Source organism: Tympanuchus pallidicinctus, unplaced genomic scaffold, assembly GCF_026119805.1.
Source record: "Tympanuchus pallidicinctus isolate F22 unplaced genomic scaffold, pur_lepc_1.0 scaffold31, whole genome shotgun sequence".
NCBI classification, from domain to species: Eukaryota; Metazoa; Chordata; class Aves; order Galliformes; family Phasianidae; genus Tympanuchus; species Tympanuchus pallidicinctus.
Genome location: NW_026294749.1, coordinates 12,673,657 through 12,690,057, shown reverse-complemented (window position 1 = coordinate 12,690,057; position 16,401 = coordinate 12,673,657). Strand labels below are relative to the sequence as shown.

At 37.9% G+C, this 16,401-nt stretch overlaps 1 protein-coding gene across 6 annotated transcripts in view; it reads right to left on the bottom strand.

Annotated features, from left to right (window-relative positions):
- The window catches only part of ATP9B (ATPase phospholipid transporting 9B (putative)), a 155,991-nt gene that overhangs the window by 65,671 nt on the left and 73,919 nt on the right, over window positions 1-16,401 (bottom strand). For all 6 annotated transcript variants that reach the window (XM_052697876.1, XM_052697877.1, XM_052697879.1 and 3 more), the window contains exons 10-11: window positions 15,024-15,099; window positions 7,795-7,871 (exon numbers count right to left, since the gene is read on the bottom strand). In XM_052697876.1, the coding sequence (XP_052553836.1) occupies window positions 7,795-7,871; window positions 15,024-15,099 (153 nt within the window). The remainder of the gene's footprint in view (window positions 1-7,794; window positions 7,872-15,023; window positions 15,100-16,401) is intronic.

Genomic DNA, 16,401 nt, shown 5'->3' with positions numbered 1-16,401 from the left:
TAGCAGGTCAAAACATGGAACAACTTATTCTCTGTTCCAGACATACAACATCAAAGTAAATCAGAAAATGATGATCTAATATTACTTTCTGGATAGCAAGGAAAATTAACATCAGATTTGCTCTGAGGCTACAGTCATCATCACATCCATGCAAATCCAACAGAAATAGCACTATACCAGCACTATAACCATTAAGTTGGACGAAAAGCAAAGTCCAATACCTTAAACAGAGCCATTTACTTTTTTTCCCTCTCATCTTAGGTGCTCTGGTTTCCCATGTGTAGTGTTACCATTTTACTACTTTTGGAATATAAAGGACAGAAGACAATTAAAAAAATACAGTGCTAATGAAGTTAATGGATGTTACAGTTGGACTCCCCTCAACAATTTACCAAATGTTCTGGGAATCTGGGGAGGTCCCTGCTGACTGGAAGCTAGCCAGCATTAAACACATCTACAAAAAGGAAAGAAGAGAAAACGACAGACCTGTTACTCTAACATCAGCCCCTGGGAAAGCTATGGAGAAGATTGTCCTGGGGGTTACTGAAGGATATTTAAAGAACAAAGCTATCATCTGGTACAATCAATGTGGGCTCGTTAAGGGAAAGTCCTGCCTTAGCAATCTGACCTCCTCCTAGGACATGAGTGTGTAACATTTTGGCTCACCTGGGTCATCTTAAGAATTGTTTGGGGCCACATGTAAAATACATAATATCATTAATGTCTATAGGTAACATCTCATTTAAAAACATATTTTTTATTAAACCATTTTTAAAATGACTGCAACAAAAACACAAAAACAGTGGGAAATTTGACGTTGTTTTGTTTCTGCGAAACTAATGAATGCACCATTCTCATTTGATGGAAGTGGCTGCCATTCTTAGCGAGTTCTCAAGTTGTTCATCAGAGATTTCTGATGACATTTTATTCTTCCTGTGCTTCATCCTTGAAAATTATTTGCTCACAAATGTACGTACTGCCAAGAAGTGGCAAGATGAATAAGGTATGCTTGTGAAGCGAGGGATATTTTTCTCTGGCAAGATAGTTTTATAGAAATCTGTTAAAGAGACATGATGAAATTTCTGAGTTGAATATCTGATTGTAACTCTACCCATTTCACTTGAAAATCTGCCTGCAATGTATTTATGCTGACTGATAATGGAGTCGCAAATATAACAAAAACTTGATTTTTTTTCTGTAATCTTGAAACCTATTCTCAAATTTCAGTATCAGAAAGGAAAACAAGGCTGCATATTCACTGTTCAGAGCACTGCATTTAGCCAATGTTATCAACATGCAAATAATTTTTTGCCATCACCTGAGAGTTAGCATTGCACACTCCCCATGTACTGGTTTCAGCCCAGACAATGCAATCACACACTGATGTTGGGTTGTTGCTGAGCTATAGGTACATGCTTGGGGCTGGGCCAGACTGCTTAAGGGGGAAAAGCCACCATCATGATGGCACAAAGCAAGGAGAGAGCTGCAGTATGGGCTGTTCTGGGCCGAATCCAGCCTGCAGGTTGGACATGCCTGCCACAGAATAAGGTCATCCACATGGTGGATGAACAGAAGGCAGTGGATGTAATCTTCCTGGAGAATTCGTCCAACTGTGAGATGAATAGGTTCACGCTATGCTGAGTGATGAACTGGCTAAATGGTAGAGGTCAAAGTGACCTGAGAGTGCAGGCAGCAGCAGGGTCAGCATGAGCCAGCAGCCTGTCTAACAGCCAAGGAGCAAACTGCGTTTTGGGGTTAATTAAACACAGCACAGACAGCTGGTCAAAAGAGGTGGTTACCACACTGTATTTAGTGGTGGTGCAGTCTCACGTTGGATGCTGTGTGCAGTTCTGAGCTCCACAATATTAAAAAAGGTGTTAAGGTACTTGAAAGCATCCAGGGGAGGCACCAAAGCTGTTAACATGGCTGGAAGGCATGTTCTGTGAAGAAAGACTACGGATACTTGGGCTGTGCAGTCAGGAGAAGAAGAGGCCCAGAGGTGACCTCATTGCTCTCTGCAGTTCCGTGAGGAAGGGCAGCAAAGGGAGCTGCTGGGCTCTGCTCCTGGTCACCTATGGCAGGATGGGAATGGTACATCAGTGAGCCAGGGAGGGTCACACTGAGCACTGGGAAAAATCTGTGCCATGAGGTCAGATAGTGAAACAGGCTTCTCAGAGAGGTGGTTGATGTCCTGTACGTGTCAGTGCTCAAGGGACACTGGGACAATGTTCTCTCATTAATACGCTTTAACTTTTTGTTAGTCCTTAGGTGGTCAGACAGTTGGACTAATGACCTGTCATCCAACTGTCCTACTCCAAAAAGCCTGTACCAGTGTATTTGTTTGTATCAAGTGAATACTTTCCACCTGTGTACTCAAAGGCATCAATCAAGATCTTCAGTCTTTACTGAGACACTGTTCTCCACTGGTAACATTTTTTGCATTGTTTTAATGCAGTGATATAAATGCATATTTGTTCTACTTTTCTACGTATAAATGAAAACATCAGTTCCACTATGTGGAATTGCACTTTTTCCATATTAGTCATCCAATGACTGAAACATCTGGTTCCACAACGCTGCTATTTCAGTTCATGGAGTTAATGGTAATGATAGCAATGAGATATACTCCTTCTGGCTGTGAGTAAAGGACACAAAGTTTGCTCGTGGTTTGATTCCTGGAAACTGTCAGTAATGTTTGGCAGCACTGCAATGTTCTAATCTGGGTTTTGGAATAACAAGGGTGGCTCATCTGCCATTCAGCTGTTCCTTTTCAGTCTTTTTTAGGAATGACATCTTTTGTCCCCTTCCTTATCTAACACTGTTCCATCCATCTCACTAAGACTCTCCAGCCCTCGGGGGCGGCAGTGCTGTTCAGTCACAGCAGTGTTATTAACACACCAAGGTTCTCCCTCCTCTACTTCCCACCTTATGAAACATTCACTCTTTTGTGCAGATAAGAGCATATCAAGAGAACAGCACCAAAGCTATATTTCATGCAGTTTCCACATGGCCCAATTCCAGCAGCTCTCCCTTCCTCTGACAGAGGTTTCTTACACCTGTAAGGAAGCTGGTTTTCAGATATTTCTTGGATTGAAGCTCCAGGCAGAAGGGACACAAACTCAGTTTGAGGACTACTTAATGTAGGAAACAGCATTCCCAGTTTCATCCTACACAGAAAGGTCTTTTAGGAGGATTAAGCACAGCAGACCATGCTCCAATAAAAAGCAATATATAAACCCTTCTCCCTTTCTAAACCCTTGAAATTTGTCATTAGGAGTCAAGCAACATTTTTTCAAGGTGGTTTTGCTTTGGTTCTCTCTACTGTATACAACCAGAGCAAGCTATTTAATTCCCTCAATTCTCAAATCAACTACGGCCAATATTAAATTCCCAGTTTAATAACAAAACTGTACAGGTTACTGGCCCTTATGCAACACTGCAGTAGCAGAACTAAAGTCACCATGTTTCTGAGGCTCTCCTCAAGCTCTGTAGATAACAGCAAACTCGTCTGTATTATCTGATAGGGTTCCATTTGGGCACTTAACTACTATTTTTAACTACTTCCAGTCTCACAGGCGACTTTTTAAAGAACAAACAAACAACAAAGGGAGAACAACATCAGAACAACATCTATTGATCAAAACTATTTTTTGTACTATTCTGAAGCACAGAAGTCATATTCTGTATCTCCTTTACAGACGTTACTTATTTCACAGCAGTTTTATTTAAGATGATTTCTATTTGTTTTAATACATTCTAGTACACATTCATTACACAGACCAGATTATTTTACTGTTTTGATCTTGGTACACAAAATACCTTCCTTCAAATTCAATTCTACATCCAAATATAAAGATATGTGTGTGCATCTCTGTGTGTGTACATATATATTTAAAAACTTCAGCCCTCAAATCTGTTTCTACTGATGGAGACAGGTCACCTTTGCCAGGTGTCTATACTAACATCGTTGCTTTTAATGAAAACCAAAACTGCAAAAGCTATTCTAAAACTGGATAGCAAAAACAAACAAGCAACAACAAAAAAACAACAAAAACCCTGCAGTGCACTTTAAATAGGTAAGAATGAGCGAATACTGCAAAATGCCACACTAAATAAATAAATAACCTTAGTTTGTTAATTTCCCTCTTGGTTAATTAACACCTGTATATGACCTTTAGCACTGACAAGTCCAACTTTATCCAGAAAGCCAAAGTTTAAGAATATCTGTCCAAACAGGATTGATTACTGATTACAGCACTGTGAAGAACACAATTCAATCTGTTTGTATTTATTTATTAAGTTAAAAGGATGGAACTGTGTTCCTGAGTAAGCTGTTGTGACTGCCAATGAGGTAGAGAGCAGAGCCATTGCACCATAATAACAACAATGCTACCATTTCTACATTTATCTAAAGCACAATATAGTCATTATTTTATACTGAAATTAAGCCTTGCTAGAAATCATTTTTCTTTATGCTGTTTGGAATTAGAAGCGTATTAAACTGATCCCTTAGGAAAATTCTCTTCTTTCTTTGTGTTTTCTCCGACTACGTCTGCATCCTTAGGCAATGAAACAATTTCTGAAATTGTAATAAAAAAACCCACAAAGTGTTGACTTCACGTTAAGGAAACTGTTGCTTGAAAGACTAAATCCTTCAGTGAACACAATAAATCCCTGCAAGTCTAACACACAGAAATCACATGCTTGAACAGGTACACACATTTTATAATTTCTGATACCAAATTTTGCTCAAACTCATTTCAGTTTTAGCCTTTTGCTAAAAACTCTTTATGGAGCTGGTCTGCATCTCTACATTTTGATGGTGGCTTAGCTGAAAAGCATCTACACTTAAGGGGGAAAATGAAAAAATTGCCATTAGAAAAACTCAGTTCATAGTACAAAGTACAGCAGTGCAGTTACACTACAGTAAGACAACTGAAGCATTTATTTTACAAGGAATATTTCAATGAAGAGAGGAATAATGAGTCATTTCTGGAGATATCTTGCCATAGAAGTTTCAGTATGGAAACTTCAGTAAATGGAGAATCCTAGATCTCCGTGTTTGCTTCCTCCCAAAACTACGTATGTTCTGAACAAGAGCAAATCAACACATTTTATAACAAAATCTCTAGAATATTATTTCCACTTCTTTTCAAAGGCAGAGAACTGCAATTTAAAAACAGTTCCAAAACAGAATTTGGAGCAAGTGTTACTTAAAGAATAAGGCAGATTTATTTCCTCTGGACCTTGCAGTAATAATATGGGCAGCAATTCTCATTTTGTTTCGGCAACAATTAGGTGCACATTTTTATTTATTTAATAAACATCTGCATTTAATCTCGCAATTGTAATATCTTTTCTAAACTCAAGGACTGTTTTAAGCTCCATCAAACATGCAAACATCATTGCCAGGCTTGGAAAAAAAAGAAAAAGAAAAAAAAAAGGATGAGTCCCTTTCCCAAATACACAGAGAAAGAATGAATTGGCTTCTGCTGTTCTCCTTGTAGTGCCAGCTAGGACAGAACACTGTTTATAAGCAATAAGTGCCTTACGTTACAGAAACATGCAAAGTGATCTCAGCCAGTGGTAGAAGATGCAAACACAGAAGGATGTCAATTCCACAGAAAGGTAGAATTAAAATGCATGTTACAAAATGCTGATAATTATTTTCTATACCAACACACATTTTTATTACTTACTCATTTACCATGGCAGCATTTTAATGTTTCCAGTTCCCAAATCCATCCTTGCTAATTACACTGCAAGTATGGACATCGTGTCCATGGATGGGGAAGAAATCCTCACCAATTGGTACATGCAAGACTCACTTACACTTTTACAAAGGGATGAGGAAGACAGCTGACACAAAATGGAGGAAACTCAAGTAGCAAGCAAGCTCTACAGAATGTTTGCCTGTTCACTACAAATCTTCACAGTTTTGAAACAGTCTACAGGAACTACCAAGGCAAAGACATTTAACCAGATACACGTACTATATGCCTTAATGCTTCACATTTAGGAGATAGCTATTAGCTAAACCATCTCTGAGAAACAAATAAATATACATGTTTAGAATACTGCATATTTTAACAGAACAGTCCACTGGACAATAAATGAGTAACATTTATTTACACGAGCAGCACCTGCCTCATCAGTAGCAGATTAAATGCTGTATGATAGCATGATTTCTAGTGGTTCTCAAGCTGATACTACACTATATGCCAGAAGATGTTACTAGAATTTGACTGTGTGTTTGTGCAGAATATTTTGCTTCAGTGCTTCATGAAAATTCAAAGTTTATTTGCATTGCCATTGTAGATAAAAGACCAAGTTTTAGATGTTTCCAGTTGTAATCTTAGGGCCTTATGCAAGTAATGGCAGTCTACTGTCCTAATGTCAAAAAGCATGCTGCATCTTCTCAACATGCCACTGAATCACTTTATTGTAGGTTTATTTGCAACTCAATATTAAATTAAACTTAGAGCAACTGTTTCGATGCCAGCAGTAATTCAGAAAATATTCAGAACAGATCCTGTTATCCTTTAACATACTTCCCAGTGTGAAATAGTCATGTGAAAATTGCAGCAAATATTTACATGGAGCACATCTCCAGAATCTGTTTAATTCCAGGAAAGCATGTTATATTCATGCATGCTACCCTACGTATCAATTTACTATATTAAATACTTTTAAACACCTGTATTATTTATTAGTCAAAATCTGCTCAGAATTCCCAGAATTCTCTTTAGTAAAAGGCTCCTCTTTGTATCAGATAGAAAAGAAGGTAATTATGAACTGTAATCATTCTACTTCAATTGAAGCCTATTATTTTAAAACATATGTTACATATATCAAAATAATAAAAGGACATTTTAAGCCATGTAATGGTATATATCACCCGTCCCTGTCATTGAGACATTTATAAGCATCTCTATTACAAACACAAATCAATACACTCAGGGGAACAATAATAACTGCTTCAAGCCATTTGTGCTATTTCATTCTTGACGCTCCTACTCAGAGCCATCTACTAAGGATGGTGCAACCTGGCAATTATGTTTTTTAAATCTCTTGCAATATTTTTTCCCTTTCAAAATCATTAAATATCTTCCTACTAAACAGAGGTCTCGGTTGGAAGATGCAGCCTAAAGTTTTGCAGCATTATGACTGAGAGCCCTCCTGACCTGCTTTAGGAACCTCGCCGATGAAACTAACCATATCCACTGATTTGAACTGAAATATTGCACACAGAGAAGTGTGCACAAAACTTGTAAGATTTTTCTAAAAGGCAACACCTCTCTTGAAGATGTTCACATTGCTTACAAAACTAATAAAAACTTCCACAACAACATTCCAGGTACTCACTGAAACCTCTGTTATCCCACTCTACTTACTCTGAGATCCAGCACAAATTTTAGTAGCCTGTTTCAAACATTCTTTACAATTCCTGTGCAGTTTTGGCCAAATATTTTACAGTAAAAAAAAATAATAATCTGAGAGAAGTGAAGTGGGAGCCCATAATCTGCTGTGACGCAGAAATAGAGAAGTATAAGGATGCATATTCATATTTGAAAACAATATATTTCCATTAGTACCTGTAATAGGCCTAGATGAAGGAAGACTAGTTTTAATAATGGAATGAGACTGAAGCAGAATTCACTTCTTAAATCAACACTCAATTCAATCCAACACACACACAAAATACCTCAGAACGTGCAGGTCTTTGCTTACAGGTACATCTCTTTATGTTTTATGAAAATAAAAGAAGGAAATGACACAGTAAGGCTAACAGACCTTATTTTTTGGATTGGATGTGTTCATTACACTTCGAGTTTCCTTCCCTGTGTAGATGACAACACCAATTACAGTTCCTGGAAAACAAAGAAAAACAGAGGTGCCAAGAAGTTAAGAAAAAATGGTCTGAATTAAAAGCAGTAATTTACAATCCTTCAAACAAATCAACTGTATAGAACAAACCTGTACGCAGCACGCGTAATATTTGGGATGCTGCTTTTGCAAAACTTATTATAAAAGGATTGTTATAACTTCTTTATATTAATAAAGTTTTCTCAACTTCTTTCCTGAAATTAACAAAGCATAAATAACTGTCCTTCAAATGAAAAAATAAATGAGTACAACAGTGCTGAACACAACTGGACTACATGATCTCAGTGGTCTTTCCAACCTTAACGATTCGATGATCATACACAAATTTCCAGCCAGCTCTGTCATTTATGATGATATAACGCCCAGTTCACTCAATTCATTACTTCTAGACTCCCATAGATGAATCTCTCATTTTTATTAGCCTATTCAAAGAATTCTCTAGTTCCAATCGCCTTGTTGATTTTTACAGGATGTTCTGTGAAAACTGTGTTTCAACATCACCAAAAACATATCTCAAATAAAAATTCTGTTTTTTACTGCAGTTTAGATTTTTACTAGCATGCATTTCCCATGCTAGTATAAATAAAGACTATTTCTATTTCTTTTTTTTTTTTAAAGTGATAAGAAGTGATTTACTGTTATTACAAACAATGTGGTCATTTTTGTCATCTTAATGCTATAAACAAATAATTAACATGACTTGTTGGAAACACCTAGCTGAGCTGGCTCTAAAACCTCTAGAGGTATTACAATTCTGGCTGACATTAACTTCATTTACCTTTGGAACATCAAGACAACGTAAAAGATCTGTTATCAGTGTTGGCACAACATAACAGGCTATTAAAAAAAAGGAGAAATTAAAGGAAAACAAGATGAAGGTTAAAGAAAGGAAGTTTCACACAATTGAGAATGACAATGCCACTGAAAACTTTGAATCCCTGTACGAAACATCAGTGACTGTAAGTTACACCTTCTGAACCACTACAATTTTTTTCTATCATTCTCATCTCCATATTAAAGCTTTTCCATAAGAATTTGCTTGACACATTTTCCTCAAAGCGTGCTTGCCTTTGCTGACAGAGGGGGAAAAAAAACCTCACAAACATGCAAAAAAAAAATGCAATCCAACTGGTCTCAGACCAACGTCAGTATCAGTTTGGGACATTTCAGGTTGGAGGGATTTTGTGAGCTCACCTCTGTCCAGCTTTCACAGCATGCTAGATTATAAACTACATGGCATCCCCCCTACACACAATCTAGTCATCTCTGGCTTCAGAGCTGTGCAGCAAAGGAAATGGACTCTTCTATTTCTCATGGCAAATTCCTCAGTAAGTTACATTTGGCTGGGCTGGTGCAGTTCAGGGAAGCCAACTGTCCTACCTGTTCTTTCATTCTGCTTCTTGAAAAGTTGAGTTTGAAGACAAAAGTGAGACAAAAAGCAGTCTATTGAATTTTCTTCATAACTCTGGCTAAATCCAACAGACCCGATGCCCACAACCCATTAAGGGGAACTGAATACAATTCAGGGTCTCTGGAAAGATTCCTGTCCTACCAGGGTAAAAACAATGACCACTGCTTTTATGTATGGACTTCTGTGAGAAACAGCAAGCAGTGGTTGGTAAGAGTGAAGTGGGTAATGAAGAAGAGAGATGTTAGGGGAGATACAAACAGAATAAACTTGCTGAAGGAACTGGGCTTATTCAGCTTTGAAAAGAGAAGGCTGCAGGGGGATCTCATTGCGGCCTTCCAATACTTAAAGGGAGTTTACAAACACGAGGGAAATCAAGTTTTTGCATGGGTAGATATGGGTAGGACAAGGGGGAGTAGTTTTAAACAAAAGGAGGAGAAATTTAGATTAGACATCAGGGTGAAGTTTTTTACTGAGAGAGTGGTGAGGTGCTGGAACAGGTTGCCCAGAGAGGCTGTGTTTGAGGCCAGGTTGGATGGGGCCCTGGCAACCTGTCCTAGTACTTCATCCAGCAGCTGACAACGCTGTCTGTGGCAGGGGATTGGAACCTGATGATCCTTGAGGTCCCTTCCAACTCAAGCCATTCTATGAGTCTATGATTCTATCACTGTGTGCTTTGATAGACTAATAAAAGTGGACTTGTATAGAGTTAACAAGCATTTATAGGCACACTCAGAATCCATTGCAAGATCATACTGCACTTGCAAAACAAAAATTATGTGAAGTGTATGAAAACAAGAGACAACTGAAATTCACTAAAATCCTATGGATCATGGCACAAAGTAGTGCCTTTTTACAGTCATGCAACTATTCAAACTGTTCTGAATTTTAACCAAAGCCCAAATGATATCTGCCCAAATGACCACATTTTTCCATTCATACAAACCTCAGTAAGCACCTCAGCAGGTCTCTCAGGAAACAGAATTATCTTAGCAGTTTGAAACACACTGGTAAATGGAGATGAAAAAGTCCACACTGTTGTGCACCTTCTGAGGCTTTTTAAAATTTAACTCACTTTTTTCTTTCACTTTTCAAAAGGGAATCTACCAACATTTTCAATAAATACATCACCATAGTCAGCAATGATAAACAAATGCAGGTTTTGTAATGTAAATGAAGATAACACAGTAACATAAGAGGTTTTCAAAACACATAATGGTTTAAATTAAATGGTTTAAATTAAATGGTTATAAATTTATTTCTTCAGTGATGTTTTCCACTTTATTAAAAAAACAAGTCTTCAGTAACCTACAATTCCATTCCTCCAGGCACTATTACTAAAACAAAAGGCAAAATCTGAAGGAAACCAATAGAATATTCACTTATTTTAAAGACTGCTTAAATGAAGAACCAGCAGTAAAGAGAAAGGTAAGGCAGTGAAATAGATCAGAAATTCTTTACAGAATTCCCCAGGTACTTAAACAATCGTATAGCTACATGCCATAAGAAACAAGCCATAATTCCACAGTAAAAATTTCACAGCAGTAATAAGAACTGCACATAAATACTGTATCTTGCTGTTATCTTTTTAAAACTCACTTGGATGCTGTCCATAAACAGAAGAAGTCAAATGATTTTGTCTCAGTAAAAACATTTACCTAATAACAACAAAAGGACGGCTGCATGGTTCGGACTTGAGAGTGAGGCTTCCTGTGTGAACCTGGCAAATTAGTCTTTGTACTGTCTGTACACACAGCACAGATGTCTGCCAGGGCACAAAGCACTTCCGATTTACATTTCTATATCTGACTACTCATTCTAAACTCAGGGCATATAGAACATATTAGGTGTGACAAAGCGTTCTGAATTCAACATGCAGCTGATAAACCTTTCTACACTTACATTTACTGTCATGGATCTGAAAGATGACTGATTTGTGGTGCCTTTCCCCTAAAACTGTCAAGGCATTAGCAACCAGAGCTCAAGTTTTCTGAGGTGTTCCCCACACCATTCCCCAAACACTTTTCCTACCTGACCTCGACCTTCTGTCTCACTTTGACTAACAGTAACAGCACACTGAGACACCAGGCTAGTGTAGCCAAAGCAACATGTTTTACATATTGTGTACTAGGGAACGTCAGGAATTCAGCATATGAAAAGAGGAAAATAGGCTGAGGCAGACAAACAGTAACTTCAAGGAAAGGGGTCCTCAAGAGCCCAGAAGACAAAGCTTGAAAGAAAGACTCCAGTAAAACTCCATCCTGCAGTCCTGATTCTCTACATAGACTTTTTTTTCTAAAAACGTAAACTCAAATTAGTTCAGGCTCACTAGTGTCTGCAAGAGCTAAACCTGATTTCATTTCCCAGCAGACTCATAGGGGCAATATTGGTGATCACTACTTCATTGGCTTTCCCTCTTTCTGCCTCCCTCTTAGCAACCCTTTCCTAGGATGCACAATAAAGTTTTGAAAAGTAAAAGCATTTAGAACAAGGAGAAGAAAATAGGCCTGATAAAAATACTACTGAAAAAGTATATATGTAGGAAGTCTTCATGGAAGCAAGCCAGCACTTCAAATGTGAGAAAATGGGGGGAAAAACCCACAAAACTCAGCTAAGGGCTGGTGCCATGCTCAGTGATGTCTTTACATACAAACCTGACACTGCACATCTTGTCAAACCAATGCCTAACGCCAGGAAGACAGAGAATGCCCTTGTCTGACAACTGCTCTTCATGTCCTATGCAAAACCTTTTTTGAAATTGAACGCAGTTTTGAAACTCACCTACATGCTCCTTTCCTGTGTGCCTGTGATGTAGCTCCCTGTCTCGGCAGCTCAGACTGACAGCATCAGCCAGTGATATGTCAGAACAAATCACCCGACCCAGAATGTTCTGCAACAACCTTTAAGGAGTCGGCAAGGGCATAGCAGTCCCACGAATAACTGGTCGCATACATACTCTGTTTATTAACAGATGATGCCCAGGCTGCCTGAAGAGCACTGAAGGAAGCAGCCTTCTAAGCTCAGAGGCACTATGACTGCCGTACTGTAATGGGCCTGGCTGGGATGACGCTTCCCACAGCAGCCCATACAGCGCTGTGCTCTGTGCTTGTAGCAAGAACAGTGCTGGCACTGCTCCGATGTTTCACTATAGCTAAGCAATGCTGCCATAACATCAAGGCCCTCTCCAACAACCCTTCAAAGCCAGGAGGCTGTGAACTGCCAAAAGGCTGGGAAGGGACACAGCCACGACACTCATCTAAACCCACACAAAAGATATCCCACGCCATATGTGTCACACTGAGCAACAAAATAACCCCTACCGACCATCTTGGCACAGAGTACAGACCCAATTTCTTGAAGCAAAGTGTCAAAGTAACAGAAGAAAGCTTGCACATAAACATGCTACTCTTTGGGTGAAAAATACCAACCTGCAACAAAACTGATCGCAGACAGTAAGGAAGACTGAAATAAGAGACAAATGACATGAGGTACCTATCTATAAATAGAGAAATTCATACAGAATTTATAACACAGACTTTATCCTGCTACCAGATGTTTATTCTTCTGTTTTCAAGGAATTTGAGTGAGAGTCACCACCACAGAGCTCACGTGCAAGTAAACATTTTAGGTATAATCAAGTATTCTAAAAGGCCGTGCTCAGGTGCAAGCACATTGACCCAAGACTACTTCTGACATTCTGCCACTGTAGGCTTTAGGCAAGGAGGTTTATATATGTTTATAATAGCAAGTGCTAACACAGTTTTCAGTTACCAGAAATCTTGTAATTTCAACTAACTAAATATATATACATATAACTCAGCGTTAATTATGCTAACTTACTCACGTATATTCACCTCGGGTGAAGATAATGTTACATCAGTTATCACCAAACATAGAAAACATCTGTTTCGTACATGTTCCAACCTATGGTCTTATTTATGACTATCCACCCACAGTGCACTTGTAAAACATTATAAATTCCTTATTAAATAAGCAACAGACTTGAGGCAATCACTTGCTACTCCTTATTTTACAGACTTAATCCTGTCAAATACTAAAAATTACCTCCACAGATTTGCTGAGTAATTCTTGTAAGATCTGGACATACAATGACATTTTTAATTACTTCATCACATCGTTTTTTCTTTCAGAAGGGGCTGTGGTCACTCAGAATTATCTTTGTGTTTTTTTCCATTGACATTAATAACAAACCTAAGACCTTCATAAACAATTATACCTTCACAATCTCCTTAAGAAGAAAACAAAAAAAATTACTTAATATATCCATTCTACATTTACTCTCACTGGCAGTGGTCTAAGGAATAAATTAGTCCACTGTTTCCATTAACCTGGGTGCCAAGTTCAGAAGGCAGACCAAGAGGCCTCAGGCTTCAGCTACACTTCTGAAGAAAATCAAATAATCCACCCTGGAAGTGAAAACATGAGCAGTTTTCAATTAAAATTCGAAACTGCTGGTTCAGAATTTCTGCTTTTGCATACTCTTTGGATGTGGTTATTCCCCTCTTTGGACGTGGTTATTCCCCATGTGTTTGACAAAAAATAGGGAAAAAGTCACATTTGTAATTAAAGCTTGTAATTCACCAGCAGCACTGTTTTATGCACAGTTAAAAATCTTGGCCAATGAAGTTAATAACCTAAGTGAAGACAACTGTAGGCACCATCCATTTGAAAAACAGTTTCATAGAGAACAGTCTACTAGTGCAATGAAAACCAACACGAGGCTCTACTAGGCACTATGTACTAAACAACATGAGAACCTATTCAGACTCTGGAGAGGAGTGCTCAGTCAGATTCCTTTGCCGACTTCTTAAACTTGATCTATTCCCCACAACCCTCCAAATATGTCCATTTTAATATTCTCCTCGACAACGTAAAGTTGGACCCTATGAGGAAGGCTTCTCCTTGCTACTTAGCTGGAGACTCAACCCACCCCTTCTTCTTCCTCTTCTCTTTTACTTCCTTCCTGTTCATATCCCTCCTCTTGAGTAACATTTCCAAATGTTCCAGTTTTTGATCTTAAATTCTAGCTCCTTTCAGAAACCACGCTCTCCTAATTCTGTCCTTCTTCTTCTCTCCCTACTGTACTTTTAACTTCTTATCTGGGGCGAAAAATAAACTAATTTTCTCCTGTTTAATAACAAATTTTGTAATGGCTGAGAGCCTGAATACAGTGCCTACTTACTAATATGTGAAAGGCACGGAAAACATCACTAATATTTAAAAATTGATTGAAAATTACATAACAATATAGCTCGTTAATGATTTCTGATTAAGATTTGCCTGATAAAAGATTTTAAATAAGTTTTACCCTCAGCATGGTGTGCATACTAGAAAAGTCTCTTAACATACAAGAGCACGCCTGCTTTTCAGCAAGACATTTGTCCACAGTGGATTGAACATAGCACTTTGCAGTATACAAGTTTTAATTAGAGAAAAGTTCAGTAGCTTTAGTGGGATACAAAAGACAGGGCTACTGAAAAAGCAAAATTTAAGTATAAAAACCTACTAAGGAAGATTAAAACGATATGAAAATGTTGTCACTGATGTGAGGAAACTGATGGGAATGCAAACAAGGGAACAACAGATTAACAGCCTGAAAGACACAAAGATTTTCAAAACTCATTAATATTTCACTACGTAAAATAAAAATACAGTTACACAGATGAGGTTTTAGATGTATTTTCAGATTTGATGTTGCAACACTTACCTGAAGCAACAACAGTGCTTGCCCATAACGTATTTTCTATACTAAGGCTTTCGTGAACTGCTGGATCGCTGTCTTCCTGTGAGAAAATAAGAACTGGTACATCAACATCACACATCGTCATACTTGCAAACAATGCAAAATCATCTGAAAAATAGAATTTGCATATGATGCCTGAATCCTTGCATCAAATCACTGTGTGACAGCATTCACTGAAAGTACATTATCCAGATTCTGACAAAAAAATGCACTCGTGATTCAAGGTTGTGTTATTTAAACTTATGTTCTGAGAAAAAAATCAACTCCATGTGCTCTTTCCTCAGCTTTACAAAACTGAGGAGCTGTTTGCCAGATCTAAAAGCGAGTTAAGAACTCTAAGCACTACAAATTAGAGGTTTAATCTCTATGACTATTTCAATCATTTCTAAATGATACAGTAAATCATGGTCATTATCATTTTGCAACCCAAGTGACATTACAACTTCAGGGAAGACTATCTGACTTGGAAATGTAAACGGACCTGCTTTTGCTTACAGTGTGTACAAAATGCATACCCAGTGGGAAAACCCTTCCAATACAAAAACGTTTCTATGATCCCATGAACTTTCCTCACCCCTCCATCCCTCCTTGCCTCAGTCTACTAACTGTAAACAAACAATTTTTCATAATTAATTACGAGCATCTGCATATCTGTTATTTAGCAGTTATGAAATGCATTGTTTACAGCTACAGGAAACTTTAGCAGGTAGGGCAATCAAGTGCATTTGATCAGATCACAGATGGCACTCATCATTTTGCAAGAAATGAGAGATCACTGATTACCCAAGCACACAAAAAATTTTACATTAGATTGATTATCAAAACCTATATCTCCATTTTTCACCTTCATTTTGAAAAAAGTAGCAACCGTGGGATGGACTGCTTACAAATCTCTATTCCTAAAAAGCCAAAAAACTCAGACATGCTTTTATATATAATTGCAAAAATCCCTAACAGGGATATTATAACTTTTTCCTCTGTCTAAGATGCTTAGAAAACTATCCTGTCAGAAACAGGGAAAGAAAGGAAGGATGCAGAATTAACTAAAAGATTTAAAAAAAACCCAAAACAACAAACCATATTTTCTGGCTCAAGACTCCCCAACGTAGTACATATTCTGTGAAGAATTCTCAGATGGTCTTTGACAAAGATTAGGCTTTGATAAAAATTAAAAAAAAGGGTTTTTTTTTTAATTCTTATGTAAGAAATTAACACTACACAGATCATCACCTTACAATTAAAATATATTAGAGACAACAGCAACTGGGAACATGCTAACCTTGATTCCATTTTATAGAATCGTAGTATTCCTTAGGTTGCAGGGCACCAAAGAGCCCATCCA